General features: G+C 53.7%; 1 protein-coding gene across 1 annotated transcript in view; it reads left to right on the forward strand.

Annotated features, from left to right (window-relative positions):
* The window catches only part of LOC146769249 (uncharacterized), an 81,646-nt gene extending 59,475 nt beyond the window's left edge, over positions 1 to 22,171 (forward strand). Inside the window, exons 2-3 of the mRNA XM_085640507.1 lie at positions 19,288 to 19,561; positions 20,896 to 22,171. Of these exons, the coding sequence (XP_085496633.1) occupies positions 19,522 to 19,561; positions 20,896 to 21,821 (966 nt within the window). The 5' untranslated portion in view covers positions 19,288 to 19,521 and the 3' untranslated portion in view covers positions 21,822 to 22,171. The remainder of the gene's footprint in view (positions 1 to 19,287; positions 19,562 to 20,895) is intronic.
* Positions 22,172 to 22,802: the final 631 nt, after the last annotated feature.

Raw genomic sequence — 22,802 nt, forward strand, 5'->3', positions numbered from 1 at the left:
TCTAGGACAGTGCCTGGGTAAAAATTTTAAATGTTCATTTCTGGTGCAGTGAAGACAATACTACACTTTAGTGTCAAATCATGACTCATTTTATCAATGCATAAGCAAACACTGGCTTCTAATGCTACTAAAACTTGACAACATGACATGTTTTATAACAGTTATCTGTCAGCAAACACACGATGTTACCAAACGCTTCTCTCACAGTGGTTCCCAAATGCACACAGACTCACAGTGTGATTCTAGACAAGCAGCACAATCCCTAGGAGTTTACCAAAACTCATTCACTACAGTGGAAGAGGTAAGGGAACTGCACACAATCTACATATTTCACGACTGCACTTTAGTGTCAATGCCTGACTCATTTAATCAACACATAAGCAAAGACTGGCTTCTAATGCTACTAAAAGTTGACAACATGACAGGTTTTAAAACAGTTATCTGTCAGCAAGTACACGATGTTACCAAACACTTCTCTCACAGTGGTTCCAAAATGTACACAGACTCACAGTGTGATTCTAGACAAGCATCACTATCCCTAGGACTTTACCAAAACTCATTCACTACAGTGGAAGTGGTAAAGGAACTGCACACAATCTACATATTTCATGACTGCACTTTAATGTCAATGCCTGACTAATTTAATCAACGCATAAGCAAAGACTGGCTTCTAATGCTACTAAAACCTGACAACATGACATGTTTTAAAACAGTTATCTGTCAGCAAATACACAATGTTACCAAACGCTTCTCTCACAGTGGTTCCCAAATGCACACAGACTCAGTGTGATTCTAGACAAGCACCACTATCCCTAGGAGTTTATCAAAACTCATTCACTACAGTGGATGAGGTAAGGGGACTGCACACAATCTACATATTTCACGACTGCACTTTAGTGTCAATGCCTGACTCTTTTAATCAACGCATAAGCAAAGACTGGCTTCTAATGCTACTAAAACTTGACAACATGACAGCTTTAAAACAGTTATCTGTCAGCAAATACATAATGTTACCAAACGCTTCTCTCACAGTGGTTCCCAAATGCACACAGACTCACAGTGTGATTTTAGACAAGCACCACTATCCCTAGGAGTTTACCAAAACTCATTCACTACACTGGAAGTGGTAAGGGAACTGCACACAATCTACATATTTCACGACTACACTTTACTGTCAATACTTAACTCATTTAATGGAAGCATAAGCCATAACTGTCTTCTAATGCTACTAAAACTTGAGAACATGACATGTTTTAAAGCAGTTATCTGTCAGCAAATACACAATGTTACCAAACGCTACTCTCACAGTGGTTCCCAAATGTACACAGACTCACAGTGTGATTCTAGACAAGCACCACTATCCCTAGGAGTTTACCAAAACTCATTCACTACAGTGGAAGAGGTAAGGGAACTGCACACAATCTACATATTTCACGACTGCACTTTAATGTCAATGCCTGACTAATTTAATCAACGCATAAGCAAAGACTGGCTTCTAATGATACTAAAACTTGACAACATGACATGTTTTCAAACAGTTATCTGTCAGCAAATACACAATGTTACCAAACGCTTCTCTCACAGTGGTTCCCAAATGCACACAGACTCACAGTGTGATTCTAGAAAAGCACCACTATCCCTAGGAGTTTATCAAAACTCATTCACTACAGTGGAAGAGGTAAGGGAACTGCACACAATCTACATATTTCACAACTGCACTTTAGTGTCAATGCCTGACTCTTTTAATCAACGCATAAGCAAAGACTGGCTTCTAATGTTACTAAAACTTGACAACATGACAGGATTTAAAATAGTTATCTGTCAGCAAATAAGCAATGTTACCATATGCTTCTCTCACATTGGTTCCCAAATGCACACAGACTCACAGTGTGATTCTAGACAACAACCACTATCCCTACGAGTTTACCAAACCTTATTTACTACTATGGAAGTGGTAAGAGAACTGCACACAATGTGAATATTTCAAAAGTGCACTCTTGTATCATTGCCTGATTAATTTAATCAACGCATAAGCAAACACTGGCTTCTCATGCTACTAAAACTTGACAACATGACAGGTTTTAAAAGAGTTATCTGTCAGAAAATACAAGATATTACTAAATGCTTCTCTCACAGTGGTTCCCAAATGCACACAGGCTCTCTGTGTGATTCTAGACAAACAACACTATCCCTTGCACTATACCAAAACACATTTCTTCATCTACAAGGAGTACTACATTTTAGTGCAGAAACATAACTCATTTCACAAATTCATAAAAAATGACTGGTTTCCAATTCTACCAAAATATAAAAACTGCATAGTTATCTGTCTACAAACTCATGAAAAAAACATATCCTTATCACAAAATGGTTTCTACATGCACACACACTGTCAATAAGATTGTAGAGAAAAAAAAGTACTCCCTACACTTTAGCAGAAGAAATACATTAGTCTGATTAAAATAAAAATAGTCTACATACATTCCCTCACAATTAAATAACTCACCTTTCAAGATGTTTTGTAGATTAAGAAGTATATCAGTCACACACCAGATATCAGTCACACATCAGATTTTCTTATACAGAATCTCTGCACTGTGCATCTGTCAGCAGAACCAAAGAATGGCAACATTTCCCTCTAATTTTCCACACATATACATGTAAACATCAAATCACATTCCTTCCCACATAAATTCAAAAGCAAACACGCATTTCTATTGGTTAAACATTTCAACCCTTTCCAAATGACATAAACTTCAACCCTTCCCCCAATCTGCCTTCTGCCCGTTACCATAGAAACAGGTCATGGAACACTGTCCTGAGCACACAGGTCACAAGTTCAGCACACACAATGTTGCTAATCAAAACAGCAAGTGTGCTTGACTTCTCAACATATCAGCTTATCATATATAATGTTCCTTTCACGCACTTTTTGTTAACCGATAAGAATCATGCGTTTAAAAAAACAGAAACATGCACCCTACCTTTCAGTGTAGAAGGTTGTTAAACAACCAATGATTTCTGTCTTTTTTCAAAATTTCATCTTAGCCACCATTTTAGTAACATCTTACTTTCCAAACTGCCATTTCATTTACAGAGACCATCTGAGTGCATCCAGACCTCGTTACAAGATGCATACAGTGTGGATTGTGGGACACAGCTACATTTTCTGGAGCCAAAGGTATGCAGAAAACAAATGCATTCAAAAAGACCTAGGTTCGCCAAATGTAGACATTAAGGTGCCGATTCCGATCCGGTAAAAAAAAATACCGTACGACTCGCATCCGTATTTTTTTACGTACGAGTCGCACAAGTACCGTACAAACTGCCAAGTACGATTTGCATGGGACAAACTCCATACGAATCACATCCGGAAAACTCCCCCACACGTCCTCGGGTCGGAAAATGTGTCCGACACATCCCCGGACGATTTACCGTACGAGTCGGAAAAATGAAATCCGACCGCGCTAGTACGATCACTCCCATCCTTTAGATTTTACAACTGTATGCAAAAAACACCGTACGGACCGAACTCCCACAGCAAGCATGGAGACACGTGTCCGCATACGCGCCGAACACCCCACCACAGACCCCGCATGTACGCGCAAAATGCCCCCGGCTGCGGATGTACGCGCCCAACCCCCACCGCACCCGTGCATGTACGGACCGTACCCCCACCCCACCAGTGTATGTACGGACCGTACCCCCACCCCACCAGTGTACGTACGGACCGTACCCCCACCTGTGTATGAATGGAGCGTACCAACACCCCACCAGTGTATGTATGGACCGTACCCCCCACCCGTGTAGGTACGGACCGTACCCCCACCCCACCAGTGTATGTACGGACCGTACCCCCCAACCGTGTATGTACGGACCGTACCCCCACTCCACCAGTGTATGTACGGACCGTACACCCAACCCACCAGTGTACGTACGGACCGTACCCCCACCCGTGTATGAATGGAGCGTACCAACACCCCACCAGTGTATGTACGGACCGTACCCCCCACTCGTGTATGTACGGACCGTACCCCCACCCCACCAGTGTATGTGCGGACTGTACCCTCACCCCACCAGTGTACGTACGGACCGTACCCCCACCCGTGTATGAATGGAGCGTACCAACACCCCACTAGTGTATGTACGGACCGTACCCCCCACCCGTGTATGTACGGACCGTACCCCCACCCCACCAGTGTATGTACGGACCGTACCCCCACCCCACCAGTGTACGTATGGACCGTACCCCCACCCGTGTATGAATGGAGCGTACCAACACCCCACTAGTGTATGTACGGACCGTACCCCCACCCATGTATGAATGGAGCGTACCAACACCCCACCAGTGTATGTACGGACCGTACCCCCACCCCACCCGTGTATGTACGGACCGTACCCCCCACCCCACCAGTCTATGTACGGACCATACCCCCACCCCACCCGTGTATGTACGGACCGTACCCCCACCCCACCAGTGTATGTACGGACCGTACCCACACCCCACCCGTGTATGTACGGACCGTACCCCCACCCCACCAGTGTATGTATGGACTGAACCCCCACCCCACCCGTGTTCGTACGCACCCTACCCCAGGCCCACACACCAGCACCCTCACCCAACATCGGGCATGTACGAGTCATACTAAGCCATAGCAAAGGACAGCACTGTACAACAACATGGCCCATGTACGCACCGTACAGATGCAAAAAACACTCCTACTGAACCATAACTAACCAAAAAAACACAAGGACAGTCAATCCGAGGCACACAACACCATAAAACATATCCAACAAGGCCAAATACATCCTCTACACTGACCTGCAACTGACAAACAGATAAACAGAGGCCCAAACCACTACCACTCCTTATAACACACCCACCCAAAGTTCAAACACAGCCACACCCACAAATGGACCAATAAAAAGGCCCAACACACACAAACCATGATCCTTTGCAACAGATCCACTGCTGCCAGACCCCAGAGACAACGCACTGCACCATACTTCAACCATCAATACACCTTACACTTGCACTCCTTCACACAACCACCATCACAAACACACCCTCATCACATTCACACACACACACACCCACACACCCACAATCATCCACACCCACACAACCATCCACACCCACACCCCACACCATGCCCACCAACAAGAATCCAAAGTTCACAAAGGACGAGCTGGAGGCCCTTGTCGATGAAATCATCAGAGTCGAGCCACAGCTCTTCGGAACATTGATCAGACGGACCAGCATATCAGAAAAAACTGCCATGTGGGAGAGGATAGTCAATTCCGTGAATGCTGTTGGGTCCACCAGAAGGACCAGGCATGAGTGCCAAGCCAGGTGGTACGATCTGCGGAGGACGGTCCGCCGCAAAATGACGGACGAGCACAACCAGGCCAACATCACTGGAGGAGGGCCATCCCGCAGACCGGTACACTACCATCCCTGGGAGGAGAAGGTGATGACCACGCTGGAGCCGTTGGGAGTAGACGGACTAGAAGGAGTCTGAGAGCCTGGTGAGTACACAAACAACTCACCTCACATGGGGGAACGCCATATACAACCCAAATACCAATCATGCACGCAACCCCCACAAAGCCAGCACCGGACACAACCACACTCCAAAAACACACACATGCCACTAGCGCCTCCATGCACCATGCACCATGCCCCAAGCAAGGCCAGGCCAAGTCACAGGCCACACAAAACACAAACACAAGACAGGATGTCCCCGATTCCGGGAGGGTGGGCCTCAAAACTAACATAGAGCAACTCTGAAGCACACAACAATGCCCTCAGCCCATATGGCTTAGGGCACAGCCATACCAACAGTGTGTCCCCACACAGTACTGTTTTGCCTGCTAATGGTGGCCGCGTTGCAGGACAACATGGGTATGAAGGCACAATTTCCACATAACAGCAGCCAATGAAGACGCAGCACACTGAAAGAGTGTCAGCACACACCGCCACAGCAGCAGTGCAGACTCACACACTCCGCCCAATGGGTGCCCGCAGAGAAGAAACAAAGCCACATGAACAAGCCAATGCCCTTTGCAAGACCTGCAAACTCCGGGTGCCCAGGAAGCTGGGCTGAGGTGACAGAGGGTGACACACAGAGGGAGGGAGAGGGGCAGAGAGAGGGACAGAGACAGAGGTGGACACAGGGAGACAGACAGAGGGAGGGAGGAGGCTGACAGAGGGAGGGAGAAAGGGAGATGGACAGAGGGAGGAGGCTGACAGAGGGAGGGAGAAAGGGAGAGGGACAGAGGGATGAGGCTGACAGAGGGAGGGAGTAAAGGGAGATGGACAGAGGGAGGAGGCTGATGGAGGGAGACGGACAGTGGGAGGAGGCTGACAGAGGGAGGGAGTAAGGGAGACAGAGGGAGACCAAATCACCCTTGGGTGGTGTGGCCATGTCCGCTCGTCAGCAGGTGGATTGTGTGCATGTAGACAAGGTTTGGCAGTGCCTTAACCCCCCCTTCAACCTTTGATAAACACTAGGCCATGTGTCAATCTGTGCACGAGTACATCCGTGCTGCAGGCACAAACAGAACCGTACACCCAGTATACCTACCCACTGTGTTCGTCAGAACCCTGTCACAAATTCTTAAGTTACCTTCCTGCATTCTCAAATAGCATTGAAAAAACACCATTTGGCCACGTACAGTGCAACACGTAAGGCGGCTCTGCATGGCTTGCTACGCCCGCTCACTACACTGCTGACTGCGTTCCCAAAAGATGCATCAACTAAGATTGTGTCACACATAGGTCAAGTGTCGAAAGCTGTGGCCAAGGGACATACCCATGCACAAGTGCACTGTGTGAGGAATGCTAGCCAAATCCAACCACCCAGAGGAACTGTGCCAAATCAAAAAAGAATGAAACATGGATGTCGCATGTAACACAATTAACACTGTCTCTCTCACACACAGGTCAACGTTGTCGATCTCCCCCCAACACTGGGGGGGGGAAGACTCACAGGACCAGGCTCTGCGTGAAGAGGACCCCAACGCCAGCGACGACTCTCACCACTCCGTGGATGACCCAGACCAACCTGGCCCCTCTGGTGTCCAACCACCTGCAGCACCTGCGTCAGGTACAACTGTGCCAACCACCACCCCCATTCCTGCCACATCCCAGGAGACACCCAGGAGCCCTGCCCGCACACAACAACGCAGCCAGTCTGTCCAGGAGGGACAAGGTTCTTCGGGCACCCAGGAGGAGGCAGGCGACACCGCAAATGCCATCCCTCAGGGGTCCCGGAGACTCGATGTGCCCACAACGGCAGGCCAGGTGCAAGTGGGCAGGGGTGGTGGGAGTGGAGGATGGCGGAGGCCCCAACCTGCCCAGTTGGCTCAGGACCCGGCTATGGCACACGTCAGAACCATCCTGGACGCATACCGGCGTGACTCCAGAGGCATCGCCCAGGTAGTGGAGACCCTCAATGAGATGAAGGCCCTGCAGGTTGAGCATCATGCCAGATGGAGGCAAGACATGCAGAGCACTTGGCGGTGCAGAGGGACCTGAGCCAATCCCTCCATCAGATCGCCCAAAGCCTGGCAAACCCTCCCTGTGCCAGCAGGCGTAGAGCAGCACCAGCCCCAGGGAGGGAGGAGGAGGAGGAATCATCTGACGGAGCGTCCCTTGCATCGTCAAGCCAGGCGTCTGAGGATCCCCGCAGGAAGGTGGGTCGTCCACGCAAGAAAATGTGAGAGTCAGCGGAACATCACCATCTCCCAGGTCACCTGGCCTGGCACCTGGCCCTATGGCCCAACAGCAGCACAGCAGCAAAGGACATTCTCTGCCACATGGCCTTGCTGGTCACTGTCTGACCAATGTTGACAAAGACTGTGGCACAGACTCTGATGACTGTCAATGGCAAGGACACCAACTCCCCCTGTGAACTTTGGATTCAACACTCCCGCCAAGCACCTCTTGTCACCCCCCCAAACACGTACCCCAGCACTAATAAAATTCATCACAATCACAAGATGATGCCGTCATTTTGCATTATTCCACTACATGTGTGTGTTGTAAAGTCAAACCATGCCTGATTTCTGAATTGACTCCGAACCACCATACCCTGGGGTCTGAGTCTGGCACAGGACACACATGGGTCACAACGTACCATCCAAGACAGACATGGAGCACCATACTCACCCGTGATGGGCCCAACCAGCTGAGGGGGTGCCCGCACAACTGTGCCCACAGACCTATTTAGAAGAGCAACAGTCATGCGCAGAGGTCAGGGATCATGTGGAGGGTCCTGTGCTGGGAGTCCCAGGTATGTGTAGACACGTGGCAGAACCATGTCCTGCATGCTTGAGTCAGGTGGATGTGGCGAATGGTGGGCCAGCCAAGGTTGGATGCATGGAGATGGCACAATAGGGTGTTGGATCACAGTGCCACAAGGTTGTGTTGTGGGTGTGGGCTGCATCCTGAGGGTGTGCGTGGATTGAGAAGGTCATCCTGCAGCTGGCAGTGATCCACTCCCCCATCTCTGTTTGACGTTGATGTGGCCTGGTCGCCGGATGTAGTAGCAGAGCTGTGCAGATGCACCCTGGATGTGGCCAAGTATCATGGGATTTCTAACGCACATGTCCGTAGAGTGAAGGGTAGGAGTAGACACAGATGTCATAGTTGACCTGGGGGATGGTCTCCCTCTTGCCTAGAGGTGGATGGAACTGGGGATCTAGTGCATGATGCAGAGTGTGCTGCCGCATGAGGCACAGATGCTGCTGATCAGCATAGCACATGTCAGCAAGCAATCCATGATGGACACCAGCTCTTTGCGTGGACACTGGGTGCCCTTGCAGCAGGGCCTGCAGCAGCATGCGCCATGTCAAGGAAACAATGCCACAAGTAGCACACAAAGACAAGGATCTCAGGAAGGAACCATGCAAAAGGTGCATGTCAAGGAAGGAATGTCTGGTTCAACATGGCACACACACAATGGATTCACATGCGGCACAGTGGCCGTCGTGGAGACTGACAGGCCACAAAACCTACACAGCCATGGACATCATGCACAATACAGAATCTAATCCCTGACCAACAGCTTGCATCTTGCTACTCTACACATAGACTCATATGCACCATCTCAGAGAACAATGCCAGACATGCCGCATGCACATTGGCAACAGACCACCATTGACAGAGATGAGGCACCTTGGAGGCAGAGGGACACCTTTATTACTCATGTGTGTCGGAATGCCAATGCAACTCTGTCTACACATACACAGGTCATGTGGATGAAGACATGGGACCAACACTGGCACCCCCCTTAGCACCACAGATGCTGGAAATCCATGGCACTGGCGCACAAGTGACGGGTGACAGCTAAACACCCCCTGCTGCTCTCGGAGAGCCTGCTATACACCATTGAGCCCCTAATGGGGAATTCACACACCATGTCAACCCGGTGCAACCCGTATGTTTCCGAGGCCAGTGTCACACACATTGATGGCTCCATCACAATCCCATTACAGATGACTGTCACCAAGTCTGACCATCAATTCAGGTGAATTCTGCTCCAGGTCATGTGCCCCATGGTGATTCTACATGTATGCCAAGTAACCAAACATGAACAGGAGCAGTGCACACACATTCAAAACAAATACCACTCCCAAAAAGCCGTGCTGCATCCCTTACCCGAAGGAGATTTTCTAACTTGTCCGTGCATGTAACGCTGAATCAGCACATGTTGCTGTGATCATGAGGAATAGCAGGAGCACAACAATGCCACCAGCAGACAGCATGCGCAAGTACCTGTGGATGGGAGACACACCAGAAGTCAGCCAAAAGAAGTACATCCGCATGCATGTGCATGTACTCGACACGTATTAGGTTGTCAACATGCTAGGTGACAATGACGACTCAGGAAAGACATTCTTCTATTGCACCATCACTCGAGTGACACATACAAACACACCTCAGACTCACTTGGAAGACATGCAGATGGACACACACATTGCAACACATGCCACACACAGCCCAATGCGTGCACACTCAGACACTGGAACTCACCACTAAGCAAAGAAGTCGCGTATGAGCCGACTCCGCATGTCCTCAGCCGCCTCCTCCTCCTCCACATCACTTGCCTCGTGCCCAAGCCCTTCATCCTCCACGGGTGGTTGGTCCTGCTCATCCGGATCCAGAATGAGTGGCACAGCTTTCTCCACTGCCATGTTGTGCAGCATGCAGCACACGAGGAATATCTTGCAGACCTTCACCGGTGCATATGGGAGTGTGCCACCGGTCTTGTGGAGGCAATGGAATCGGCTCTTCAGGAGGCCAAACGTCCTCTCTATCACTCGCCTGGTCCGCCCATGGGCGTTGTTGTAGCGGTGATCGGCAGCCGTTCTGGGGTTGCGGAGAGGCGTGATCAGCCATGGCATGTTGGGATAGCCAGCGTCCCCTACATGGAAACATCATGGACAAGAGTGGGTCAGAGAAGCAGTAAGACAGGAAGATGACTGTTGGACCCGGCCTCGTAGAATGGCCCTCCGTGCCCCCGCACCACCGAAACCTGGTACCTACAGCCCAAGCACCCGGCCCAGCCGAACCTCCCCACCAGGACACACGCACCGGCCCGGACATCCCCGTCCCTGGCCTCTCTCCTTTCGGCCACCCCGGGCCCGCGTGCCCACTTCATGCACCAAGATGGCCGCCCGGCCCCAGCGCGACCCGGGCCTAGAGGCGCCACTCCGGCTGGAGGACATCACGCTTCCAGGGGATGAGAGAGGGAGGAGCAGTTTCTATCGCACCTCTGAACTCCCCCGGGACGATGGGTTTCGATCGGCCCTCCGGCCTCCCTGAGAGCTGGCTCCACGCCTGCTGGGTGTCTGGGACTCCTCCCGACCCGGCCCTGAAAGGATCAAAAGACTATAGCAGGAAAACCCGACAAGCGACCCCCAGGTGACAAGACCCCTGCCTGCACAGACTCCGGACATCAAAGAGGGGTCGAACTATAACAAGGGGTGCTCTGGGGCTATCCGGCAGATTCGACGCTGGAACAACGAGAGCCTGCTGACGTGGTCGCGGCTCCTGAAACTGGAACTCACCTGAGCCCTGCTGAGTGACTCGCGGCTCCCTGAAGATCGTAAGACCTCCGAACTTGTACCTGAGCCCTGCTGAGTGACTCGCGGCTCCCCGAAGATCGTAAGACCTCCGAACTTGTACCTGAGCCCTGCTGAGTGACTCGCGGCTCCCTGAAGATCGTAAGACCTCCGAACTTGTACCTGAGCCCTGCTGAGTGACTCGCGGCTCCCTGAAGATCGTAAGACCTCCGAACTTGTACCTGAGCCCTGCTGAATGACTCGCGGCTCCCCCAGACTCTCACGGTCCCGCCGGACCCCAACTCCGACCACGTATCCCCCAGCTCGAGGATTGGGAGCTGTGCGCCGGATACGTCCCTGCTTTGAACCGTTACCAGAGACAGTCCCGCTACCCCCTACCTTTCCGAGACTCTTGAGCCCGTGCTCACCTTGTACATATTTGCAGTGATACCTGTTTGATAAAGCTTGTTCTGAGGATACCCCGTGTGGTCTCTCTGTGTCGTGTGGTGCCAGAAGTACGAACCTAGTTGCGAGATTCCTCCCCCCTGGGGAATCTCCCGCCAGTGCCCGGCTACGATACTTTGAGGGTGGGTCTCAGGGTAGTCAGGACCCCTTTCCGGGCTCCTCTGAGGTCGCCGTCTAACATTGGTGGCAAGCGACGGGATTCGGGCCCATCACCTAGAGATCGTACAGTAAACGACGGACGCACGACCAACAAAGATGGCAGAAGGAAGCGCCACGAGCTCCGCAGAAACCAACGCCAACAGAGTGTTCCAGGTGGAGCATCTGGAAGAATACACACACAAAGAGCTAAAACAATTTTGCAAAGAACTTAAAATCGCTACCACTGGCCTCAACACTAAGGAAGACTTGCAGAAAGCACTGAAAACTTGGGTGGAGACCGGGGCCTCCCGCCCGGAAGGCACGGGGGAGCGCCCCGACGAAGCCGAACCCCCCCAAAGCGAAAGCAGTAGCAATCAGGTGCGAGGCATCGTACCAGACGGGGGCCTATCTCCGGAAGAGCTCGCGGACAGAGAGAGAAGCCGCAGTCATGAACTCGAGTTAGCCAAACTCAAAATCGAGGGCGAATTGAAGTTAGCGGAGAAAAAGCTAGCAGTAGAGCAAATGCGTGTACAAGGCGAACTGGAAGAAAAGAAGCTCCAACGGGAGCACGAAGGAAGAAAGCTCCAACTGGAGCACGAACGGAGCTTAAAGGAACTCGAGCTCAAGGCCCGAAATGAGGACGGGAGGCCCTCGGGGAACCGAGAGACGGCCCCCCCAGCGGAACAGAAGGTCCACATCCCCAAGGATGTGGTCAAAGAATATTATAAAAACGATGACATTCAGCAATGGTTTCGGGCCTACGAGGTCGCCATGACCTCCCATCGGATTCCACAGAAGGACTGGGGGGCAGGGTTGTGGGGACGGTTTCTGAGCGAAGGAAGGGACACCCTGCTCGACCTACCCCTCTCCCTGCAGACCTCCTACAGCCACATGAAAGAGGCTCTCCTCACAAGATACGGCCTCACCCCAGAAATGTACCGCCAACGGTTCCGGGACTGCAGGAAGATCCCGGGCACCACCTGGGTGGAATATGTAAACTTTTTTAGTCGGGCCTTTGGTGGGTGGGTCAAGGGCAGCAAGGGCACCACCCTTGCCGAACTCACTGACCTCATGTTATGGGAACATCTGGCTGCGAACTGCTTCGTAGAGCTACGTCAACATCTGCTGGATAGCAAGCTCACAGATCCCCGGAAGCTGGCCGTGGAGGCCGACCGCTGGACCAACACCCGGGTCTCCCGGGGCATGGTAGGAGAGTACCCCCGAACCAGTCAGGGACCACCCCGCCAGAGAGGGGGAGGGAACCAGGGAGGGCCGAGGGAGTCCCAGCCTAGCCCCCCGAAGACACCACCTCCACCTTTCCCGGCGCCCCCCCCCACCAGTAACAGGGCCCCCTGGGAGACGGGGACACCGGGTGACCGTCACATGTTTTCGCTGCCAGAAACCCGGGCACTACGCCAATGACCCAGAGTGCCCCATGGCCACCCAAGTCACCCCTGCGAGGCAGATAGCCAACGTAGCCCTGGGGGAGGAGGTTGAGGAAGCCGAGGAGTGGGAACCCGCCGCTATGGCCCTAGTATCCCTGGGAGATAGGGAAATGGTCCCTGGTAGCCTCCTACCGTCCAACACACAGAAATATGGGCAGCTCGTCAAGATCAATGGCCACCAGGTAGAGGCCCTGCGGGACACCGGGGCCAGTATCACCGGTGTCCTCAGGCACCTAGTTCCCGAGGAGCAGATCCTCCCCAATGTCTTTTGCCCCGTAATCTCTGCAGACAATAGGGAAAGTCTGTGTCAGGTGGCCCTGGTGCCATTTGAGTGGGGAGGGGTGATAGGTAAACTCAAGGTGGCCGTAAGAACCTCCCAGCCGGTCGACTGCCTCTTAGGGAACGACCTGGAGAGTTCTCCCTGGAAGCACGTAGAGCGCAAGGCCCACCTAGGAATGATGGGACTCCCCGAGTGGGTGTGTGCCACCACCCGATCTATGACAGCCCGACTCACTCCCCGGAGAGAAGTCGAGAGCACCCCGGTCGAAGTAGCCAGCACCGTCCCCGCCGAGGGTCCTCCCGTTCCCCCATCGGAAGGGTCCGTCGCCAGCGACGAACCCGCACCATCCGACCCCGCCCCGGTCCCCGAGTTGGGGGATCTACCCGAGTTGGGCCATTGGCGCCACGAGGGCGGGCCCACCCGAGAAGAATTTTGCCGGGAGCAAGCCACCTGTCCTTCCCTGGTCGGGCTGCGGCGCCAGGCCGAGGGCCAGGCCGCAGGTGACCAGACCGGAACGCACCGAATCTATTGGGAGAATAACGTCCTGTATAGTGAGCAGAAATCAGTGGAGCTGGGATCCGGACGGGTACTGGTGGTACCTCTCCGCTTCCGGGATTTCCTCCTGGGCTTAGCCCACGATGTCCCCCTCGCCGGTCACCTGGGTCAGGACAAGACCTACAGCCGTCTCGTGACCCATTTTTATTGGCCTAAGATGAAAGCAGTGGTAGAGGCCCACTGCAAGTCCTGCCCCACGTGCCAAGCCAGTGGGAAGAGTGGGGGGAAGCGCAAGGCTCCCCTCCAACCCTTCCCGGTCGTCAGTACCCCCTTCGAACGAGTCGGGATCGACATCGTGGGGCCACTGGACCCCCCCACCTCCCAAGGTCACCGTTTCATCTTGGTCCTAGTGGACCACGCCACCCGCTACCCAGAGGCTATTCCCCTACGCACCATTACGGCCCCCGTGGTGGGCCGGGCCCTGATGGGGATCTTCTCCAGGGTGGGTTTCCCCCGCGAGGTCGTGAGCGATCGCGGCACTAATTTTATATCCAGGTATATGACGTCCCTGTGGCAACAATGTGGGGTGTCCTATAAGTTCACCACCCCGTACCATCCCCAAGGGAACGGCCTAGTAGAGAGGTTTAATAGGACTTTGAAAGGGATGATCGCTGGCCTAGAAGAGCCCCTCCGGCGTAAGTGGGACGTCCTGCTCCCCTGCCTCTTGTTCGCTTACCGGGAGGTCCCCCAGAAGTCCTTAGGGTTCAGCCCGTTTGAATTGCTCTATGGGCACCCCGTCCGAGGTCCCCTCAGTTTAGTTAAGGAAGGGTGGGAGGCAGCACCCCAGACCACCCCCCGAGATGTGTTCCAGTATGTCCTGGCCCTCCGGAACCAGACCAGGAGGTTCCGAGAACTGGCCGAGGCCAACCTGGAGGCGAGTCAAGAAGAAATGAAGCGCTGGTACGACCAGAATGCTACTCTGGTCGAGTTCCAGCCGGGCCAGCAGGTGTGGGTCATGGCCCCCGTGAAGCCTGGCGCTCTCCAGGACCGATGGACTGGGCCCTACAAAGTGGTCGAGAAGAAGAGCCAAGTCACCTACTTGGTGGACGTCCAGTCGCCTCGGGATCCCCTCCGGGTCCTGCACGTGAACCGCCTCAAGCCTCACTTCCAGCGGACAGAACTGAGCCTCCTGCTGGCCACCGATGACGGGGCCGAAGATGAGTCGGATCCCCTCCCGGACCTCCTGTGTATCAAGGAGCAGGATGGCTCCGTGGAAGGAGTGAACCTCTCCCCAGCCCTCACTGCCCAGCAACAAGCGGACTGCCGCCAGCTCCTAAGACAATTTTCTGACCTCTTCTCCCTGACCCCCCGGGTCACCAACTGGTGTGTTCATGATGTGGACACCGGGGACAGCCCGCCGGTGAGACATCGAGCCTACCGGGTTCCTGACCGGGTCCGGTCCTGCATTCAAGCGGAGGTCTCGAAGATGTTGACCCTAGGGGTGATCGAGCCCTCTGACAGTCCCTGGGCCAGCCCCGTGGTCCTGGTCCCGAAGGCAGTGGCCCCCGGTGTCGCCCCCGAGCTCCGCTTCTGCGTGGACTACCGGGGGCTCAATGACGTTACCCGAGCCGATGCCCACCCCATTCCACGAGCCGACGAACTCATTGACCGACTAGGGGCAGCCCGGTTCCTCAGCACATTCGACCTCACCTGCGGATACTGGCAGATTGCGCTCACCGAAGGGGCCAAAGAGCGGTCCGCTTTCTCCACCCCCGATGGACACTACCGCTTCCGCGTAATGCCCTTCGGGATGAAAAATGCCCCGGCCACTTTCCAGCGACTGGTGAATAGGGTCCTGGCCGGGCTAGAACAGTTCAGCGCGGCATACCTGGACGACATCGCTGTCTTCAGTTCAGAGTGGAGTGAGCACCTCCCGCACCTCCGAAGGGTGCTAATCGCCCTGCGCCAGGCAGGCCTCACAGTAAAAGCCAGCAAGTGCCAGATCGGGCAAGGATCCATGGTTTACTTGGGGCACCAGGTCGGGAGTGGCCAGGTCGCCCCTCTACAGCCAAAGATCGACGCCATCCTGGCCTGGGAACCACCCATCACCCAGACGGAGGTCCGAGCCTTTCTGGGACTCACGGGCTACTACCGAAGATTCATTCGGGGGTATGGCAGCCTTGTCGGCCCTCTCACAGAACTCACGTCTAAAAAACAGCCAAAGAAAGTGCAGTGGACGGCTGCCTGCCAGGAAGCTTTCGATGCCCTAAAAAGGGCCATGTGCACGGCCCCCATCCTCCAGGCTCCCGACTACGCCAAGGAGTTCATAGTCCAGACCGATGCCTCCGAGCATGGCATTGGGGCCGTCCTGTCCCAAGTAAATGACCAAGGCCTAGACCAGCCCGTCGCCTTCCTCAGTCGGCGGCTGTTGGCCCGAGAACAAAGATGGAGCACCATAGAGCGCGAAGCCTTTGCCGTGGTCTGGGCACTCAAAAAGCTACGACCCTACCTGTTTGGCACCCATTTCAGAGTCCAGACTGACCATCGGCCCTTACGCTGGCTCATGCAGATGCGAGGAGAAAACCCCAAGCTACTGCGGTGGTCAATCTCCCTCCAGGGGATGGATTTCACCGTGGAACACCGCCCTGGTACGGACCACGCCAATGCTGACGGCCTCTCCCGGTTCTTCCGCCTCAGCGAAGAGAACCCCCCAAGCTGATGGGCAGTTCTCTCCGGCTTTCAGCTGGGGGGGACGCGTGTTGGACCCGGCCTCGTAGAATGGCCCTCCGTGCCCCCGCACCACCGAAACCTGGTACATACAGCCCAAGCACCCGGCCCAGCCGAACCTCCCCACCAGGACACACGCACCGGCCCGGACATCCCCGTCCCTGGCCTCTCTCCTTTCGGCCACCCCGGGCCCGCGTGCCCACTTCATGCACCAAGATGGCCGCCCGGCCCCAGCGCCACCCGGGCCTAGAGGCGCCACTCCGGCTGGAGGACATCACGCTTCCAGGGGATGAGAGAGGGAGGAGCAGTTTCTATCGCACCTCTGAACTCCCCCGGGACGATGGGTTTCGATCGGCCCTCCGGCCTCCCTGAGAGCTGGCTCCACGCCTGCTGGGTGTCTGGGACTCCTCCCGACCCGGCCCTGAAAGGATCAAAAGACTATAGCAGGAAAACCCGACAAGCGACCCCCAGGTGACAAGACCCCTGCCTGCACAGACTCCGGACATCAAAGAGGGGTCGAACTATAACAAGGGGTGCTCTGGGGCTATCCGGCAGATTCGACGCTGGAACAACGAGAGCCTGCTGACGTGGTCGCGGCTCCTGAAACTGGAACTCACCTGAGCCCTGCTGAGTGACTCGCGGCTCCCTGAAGATCGTAAGACCTCCGAACTTGTACCTGAGCCCTGCTGAGTGACTCGCGGCTCCCCGAAGATCGTAAGACCTCCGAACTTGTACCTGAGCCCTGCTGAGTGACTCGCGGCTCCCTGAAGATCGTAAGACCTCCGAACTTGTACCTGAGCCCTGCTGAGTGACTCGCGGCTCCCTGAAGATCGTAAGACCTCCGAACTTGTACCTGAGCCCTGCTGAATGACTCGCGGCTCCCCCAGACTCTCACGGTCCCGCCGGACCCCAACTCCGACCACGTATCCCCCAGCTCGAGGATTGGGAGCTGTGCGCCGGATACGTCCCTGCTTTGAACTGTTACCAGAGACAGTCCCGCTACCCCCTACCTTTCCGAGACTCTTGAGCCCGTGCTCACCTTGTACATATTTGCAGTGATACCTGTTTGATAAAGCTTGTTCTGAGGATACCCCGTGTGGTCTCTCTGTGTCGTGTGGTGCCAGAAGTACGAACCTAGTTGCGAGATTCCTCCCCCCTGGGGAATCTCCCGCCAGTGCCCGGCTACGATACTTTGAGGGTGGGTCTCAGGGTAGTCAGGACCCCTTTCCGGGCTCCTCTGAGGTCGCCGTCTAACAATGACGTTAAATACAGGACTGGCAGAGTATACCCACCAACAATGCATGCTCGTTCGTTGCGCAGCTGCAGCATCATTTCAGGCACCCTGCTACGCCTCATGATGTACGCATCGTGTGCTGATCCTGGAAAACGAGCACAGACATGTGAAATCACCATGTTGGCAAGACACACCGCAAGGGCATTAATGGAGTGGTAATGCTTGCGGTTACGGAAGGCTACCTCCTGTGCCTGTGGTGGTACCAAAGCCACATGTGTTCCATCTATGGACCCAATGACATGGGGCATCCCTCCCAGGGCATAGAACTCACGCTTGACAGCTGTCAACTGCTCAGGAGTTGGGAATTTAATGAACTCATCAAGGTGCTCCAACATGGCCTCTAAAAAATCATGCAGAGCACGGCTCAACATGGTTTGGGACATCCCACCCACATGGGCAATGGTATGTTGAAAGGTACCCGTGGCCAAGAAATGTAGGGCTGCCATCACCTTCACCTTGGGTGTCAGTGCACCAGGCTACCTGTGTAGCGGTTGGAGGTGTGCTGCCAGCCATGTCGTCAAGTCCTCAATCAAACGTTGGGGGAAGCGGTAGCGGCGTATACAGTCATTTTCACGCATGTCAGCCAAGTCCGGAATTGCTTGAGGGAGAGGCGGAGCCCTGCAGTGAATTAGAAGGGACAACAAAGAGTGAGTACAGTACACCACCAATGTCAATGTACTCAGAACATGGTCAACAGGCAATACACATATGCTACATACAGAGTCAGGTCTGTGCAATATGCCCTGGACACGTATGGCAGCCATGTGACACTCCTACCAAGAGACAGCTCCAAACGTTTATTCTCAACCTCATAATGCCATGTGTGCGTAAGTCCCCTGTCATGTGGGTGAGTGCATATGTGGAGTGTAGCACCCCAGCTGCATGAGGGATGGATATACCCTGCCCATCTGATGGGAGCAGGGAGCAGTGCTGTGTGTCTGCGGTGATGGGCCAGCCCCACACCTGTGACACCCCCCAGTCTAGTGGCACATGTGCAGAGTGAGGTGTGTAGCTGCAGTTGTCAATGGCAGGTGATTGTCCTGTGGCTGTGTGTGTCTGTGTACTCTGCTGAGGGCGCCTCAGTGGCCTGTGGCATGTGACTGCTTTGATGTGCTGCACATAATCCTGGTGTCGCTTGTGATGCACAGTGTGAGCCTGGATGATTGATTGTGTCGTACCCCTCATGCCACCTGTGTACTCTACAATGCCACCTAGTGCTTTTTGCCTTCCACAGAGGAAAGTGTCCCTATGACACAGGTGTAATGAGTTTGATGCATTCTATGCCCTGTTGAAACCAGCCAAATTGTTCTAATGTGTGTCTCTGTGACATATCGCAGGTGTATTGATGTTGTCTCACTTTTTCACCCTCACAGGTAGGCGCCTGTGCCAAGGAGCAGATCTGGAAGGACGCCGTCAGTGCCGTGAGACAGACGGATGGTCGGAAGCGGCGCCTAGCCCAGGTGAGGAAACGCTGGCAGGATATCCGGTGCTGGACGCGGAGGATCGCACGGGTCCTGCTGGGGGACTCACCTGTGAGCCAAAAGAACCATGGGCGCCGCCGTCTGACCAACATCCACAAGCGTGTGCTGGCCGTCGTGTTCCCTGACATGGACAGGCGCTTACGGGAAAAGCAGCAGCAGGAAGGGGGTAGGTACATGTGTGTTTGTTGTGTGTCACCAGCATTTGTAAGTGCACAGTTGCATGGATACACTGCCAGGATTTACATGTGCAGTGCAGTTCCTGGTCCCCAAAGTGTAGCGGTGCTGTCCTTCCTCCCTTCCCCTCCTTGGCATGTGTACCCTGGTCTGTGTGTAGTCACACTTGCACAAGGTTATCTAGGCTGCCAGTTTATCGATGTGCCCAATGCTTGCAGCTTCAGTTGTGGGGGTGGTGTGTAACAGGTTTTGGGACCTTGCCTTTGCCCTGTCCAGTTCAGTACTTGTGGGGTCCATGTCAGTTGTCACTGATGCTGAGTCCAGACATAGGAGTGTGTCTCTAAAGTGTATTGCTTTACAGCATGCATGTCCTATTTTGTGGCCTGTGACATGATGTGCATGAGGGTGAGATATGCAGAGTGCAGGGATGGTGGCTTGTGTTGCAGTCAGTACCATTCAGGAACGTGGAGTAGTGTGGCCACTACCGTCCCCTGGGGCATCTTTTCCTAGGTATCATGTGTGTAATCCAAAAATCTCGACGATCCCTGTGTCTCCAGCATAGGTTGTGCTCTGTGCCATTGTACCCTGGCACCATTTGTGTCTACGTAAACTCGGCTACATGTGTCCACTGTACAGGCTGACCAAATGTCCCTTGTTCATACTCACGGGGGCCAGTGCCTGTGTGTAATGGTAAAATGATCTGATGATGGCCATTTGTAGATGATGTATTTGTACGGGCGCACCAGGGGTATTTTGTGTCCAATCAGGATTTCTTGCAGGCCATGTGTTTTTATTCCAGACTAAGAGATGTAAGTGCTTCCTGTGTCTCAATAAATTGTCTCATGTAGGGGGTGGTTCGTGCGGGCAAGGCCTACATGTCTAGACCTGAAGTCTCCTTGCTAGGTCTGGCCAGTGTGTGATGTTTGTGTGGACATACACTCAAGGTGCAGTGACCCTTTAATGTTGGGCATGTTTTTAAGTATTGCCTTTGCAGCATGTGCCTACAGTTAATAGACATGGTTCCTGCTCATCCCTTTTTACGCCAACGCTGTGTGCTGCACATGCTGTGCTGGATTGTCCCCAGTGCCTGGCTCCTCTGTCCAAATCCATATCATGTTATTTGCAATTGTGTCATGCTCTCCATAGTTGTTCAGTGGCATGGTGGGTCAACCAACTGTGTGTTGCAGGGCCTACATATGTGCCTTGTATTGTAGATGTTACTCATGTTGCTTTTCAGGCTATTCACTGTGACCTATGTGGATTTGACTCATGTGACATATGTATACAGGTGTCTGATTATTTCCTGTCTCTTCACCTTGCTCACAGCATCGTCGGGGGACACCGAGGGAGACACTGGCACGGACTGTGAGGAGGGATCGAGCACCAGTGCCATCAGTGCAGAGTTGTCTGGCACATCGAGTGGTACGGAGGCCGACGGGAGTGCAGCGAAGGACCTGTCCAGTCAATCCACCACCGACTATGACGCAGACTGGTCCGAGGCTGAGCACTCCGAGGGGGCCGAGGCTGGTCCCACAGCTGACACCAGCACTCCATCACTACCCGCCCCCTCCATTCCGATCACCGGCCTCCCACTTGCTCGTGTCCCTTCCCGCCGTGCTCGGTCAGCACGTGTCTCCTTCTTGCCAGGCACCGCACCCCCTGCCCCTGTCTCCACTGCTGCCACCAATGCCGAGTCTGTGGACATCCTGCGGCAGTTGCGGGTTGGTCAGACTGCGACGCTTAATGTCCTCCATGGCCACAGCCAAGTGCTGAACCAGATGGAGGCATACTTGGAGGGCATTTCAGCCGCGCAGTCTGACCAACGCAACTTGCTGAGGTCCACCGACTCGACACTGACTGCAGCAGTGGGTCTCCTGCAGCGCTACGTCCCACCCCCTACCACTGCCCCATCCACACTTCCCACTCCCATGCCTGTCCCACGTACACCCAGACGTCAGCATGCACGCACACCACCAGACACAGGCACCACACCAGCAGGGCAGGGCAAGCGCACACCTCCTGGCACGCACACACAGGGTGAGGTAGGCACACCCACTGGGGGGGGGGCAAACATAAGTCACGCAGCCAGAGTGGGAGCCGCATTCCGCAAAGTCCACTCCCTCCAAATCCACTCCCCTCAGCTCTCCTGGCCACGAATCCAGCAAGGATTCCTTCATGGCCGCTCTGTCCCTGAGCCCAACAGTGACACCACCCAGCAAGCGGGCAAAGGAGTCCCCGGTCAGGGTAGTTGAGTGCCCCCCCCTGTCCACACCCTCCCCCAGTGGCGCTGCGACCCATTTCTCCGCCCCCCCTCCTTGGGGCCTGTGGTTCCTTCGGGTGCAGGGGATACGCTGGGGGTCCTTGCTGACGTGTGCAGCGCCATCCTCACCACCTCCTTTGGCGCTGCCCCACCCCCTGTGGTGGAGTCCTCCGTCCCTGCACCCACAATGCCTGCCCTTGCCCCTCCTGTCCCTGCGGTGCCTGGTCCTTCCCCCCCACATGATGCCCCCCCCCCCCTGTGGAAGACAGGGTGGTCTGAACCGTGCATTAAAACAAACGCCGGACAGTGGATCAATAGAGCAACAGGCACCAATTCCAAACAGTAGACCAAAATGTATTTACTTTTAACCAATAAGTCCAATACTTTGTGTGCAAAACTCACAAAAGGCTCTTGCTGTCCAGAAGAGCCACCCTGTAAAACAAGGTCAATAAAGCAAAAAGACAAATGTTGTGGTTGCACCACTGGTGATCAATGTACTCGAAAAGTTCACAGTCAGTCCATGAATTATTTAATTGTCCATCTTTATTATTGTATCTTCTTCTTTTTGGAAAAACACAGCCAACGCGTTTCGTTCTCAACAGAGAACTTCTTCAGGGATGTAGAGTTAAAACATGGATAAAAACATCGTTGTTTGTGACATACATACAAATATATACATAACATTTATACACATACAGTAACAAATTCAGGTTATAAAAGCCAAATAAAGTCATCGCATAAACAACGAACACAAAAGCGCCACTAATATTCTTGTATATCCTAAATATGGTGAGAATTGACACAATCGATTTCAACGGAAATTGACAAATGTATGACCATACAAGACAAATAAACTCCCCAAATTAATACCAACATACCCAAGGCAAAATGAAACCTCAAAAGCCCCTAGATAGAGAGAATCTGAGACTCTGAGGACCAACAAATGTAAAAAGACATCCATCCATATAAGTAT

Source organism: Triturus cristatus, unplaced genomic scaffold (assembly GCF_964204655.1).
Source record: "Triturus cristatus unplaced genomic scaffold, aTriCri1.1 SCAFFOLD_159, whole genome shotgun sequence".
NCBI classification, from domain to species: domain Eukaryota; kingdom Metazoa; phylum Chordata; class Amphibia; order Caudata; family Salamandridae; genus Triturus; species Triturus cristatus.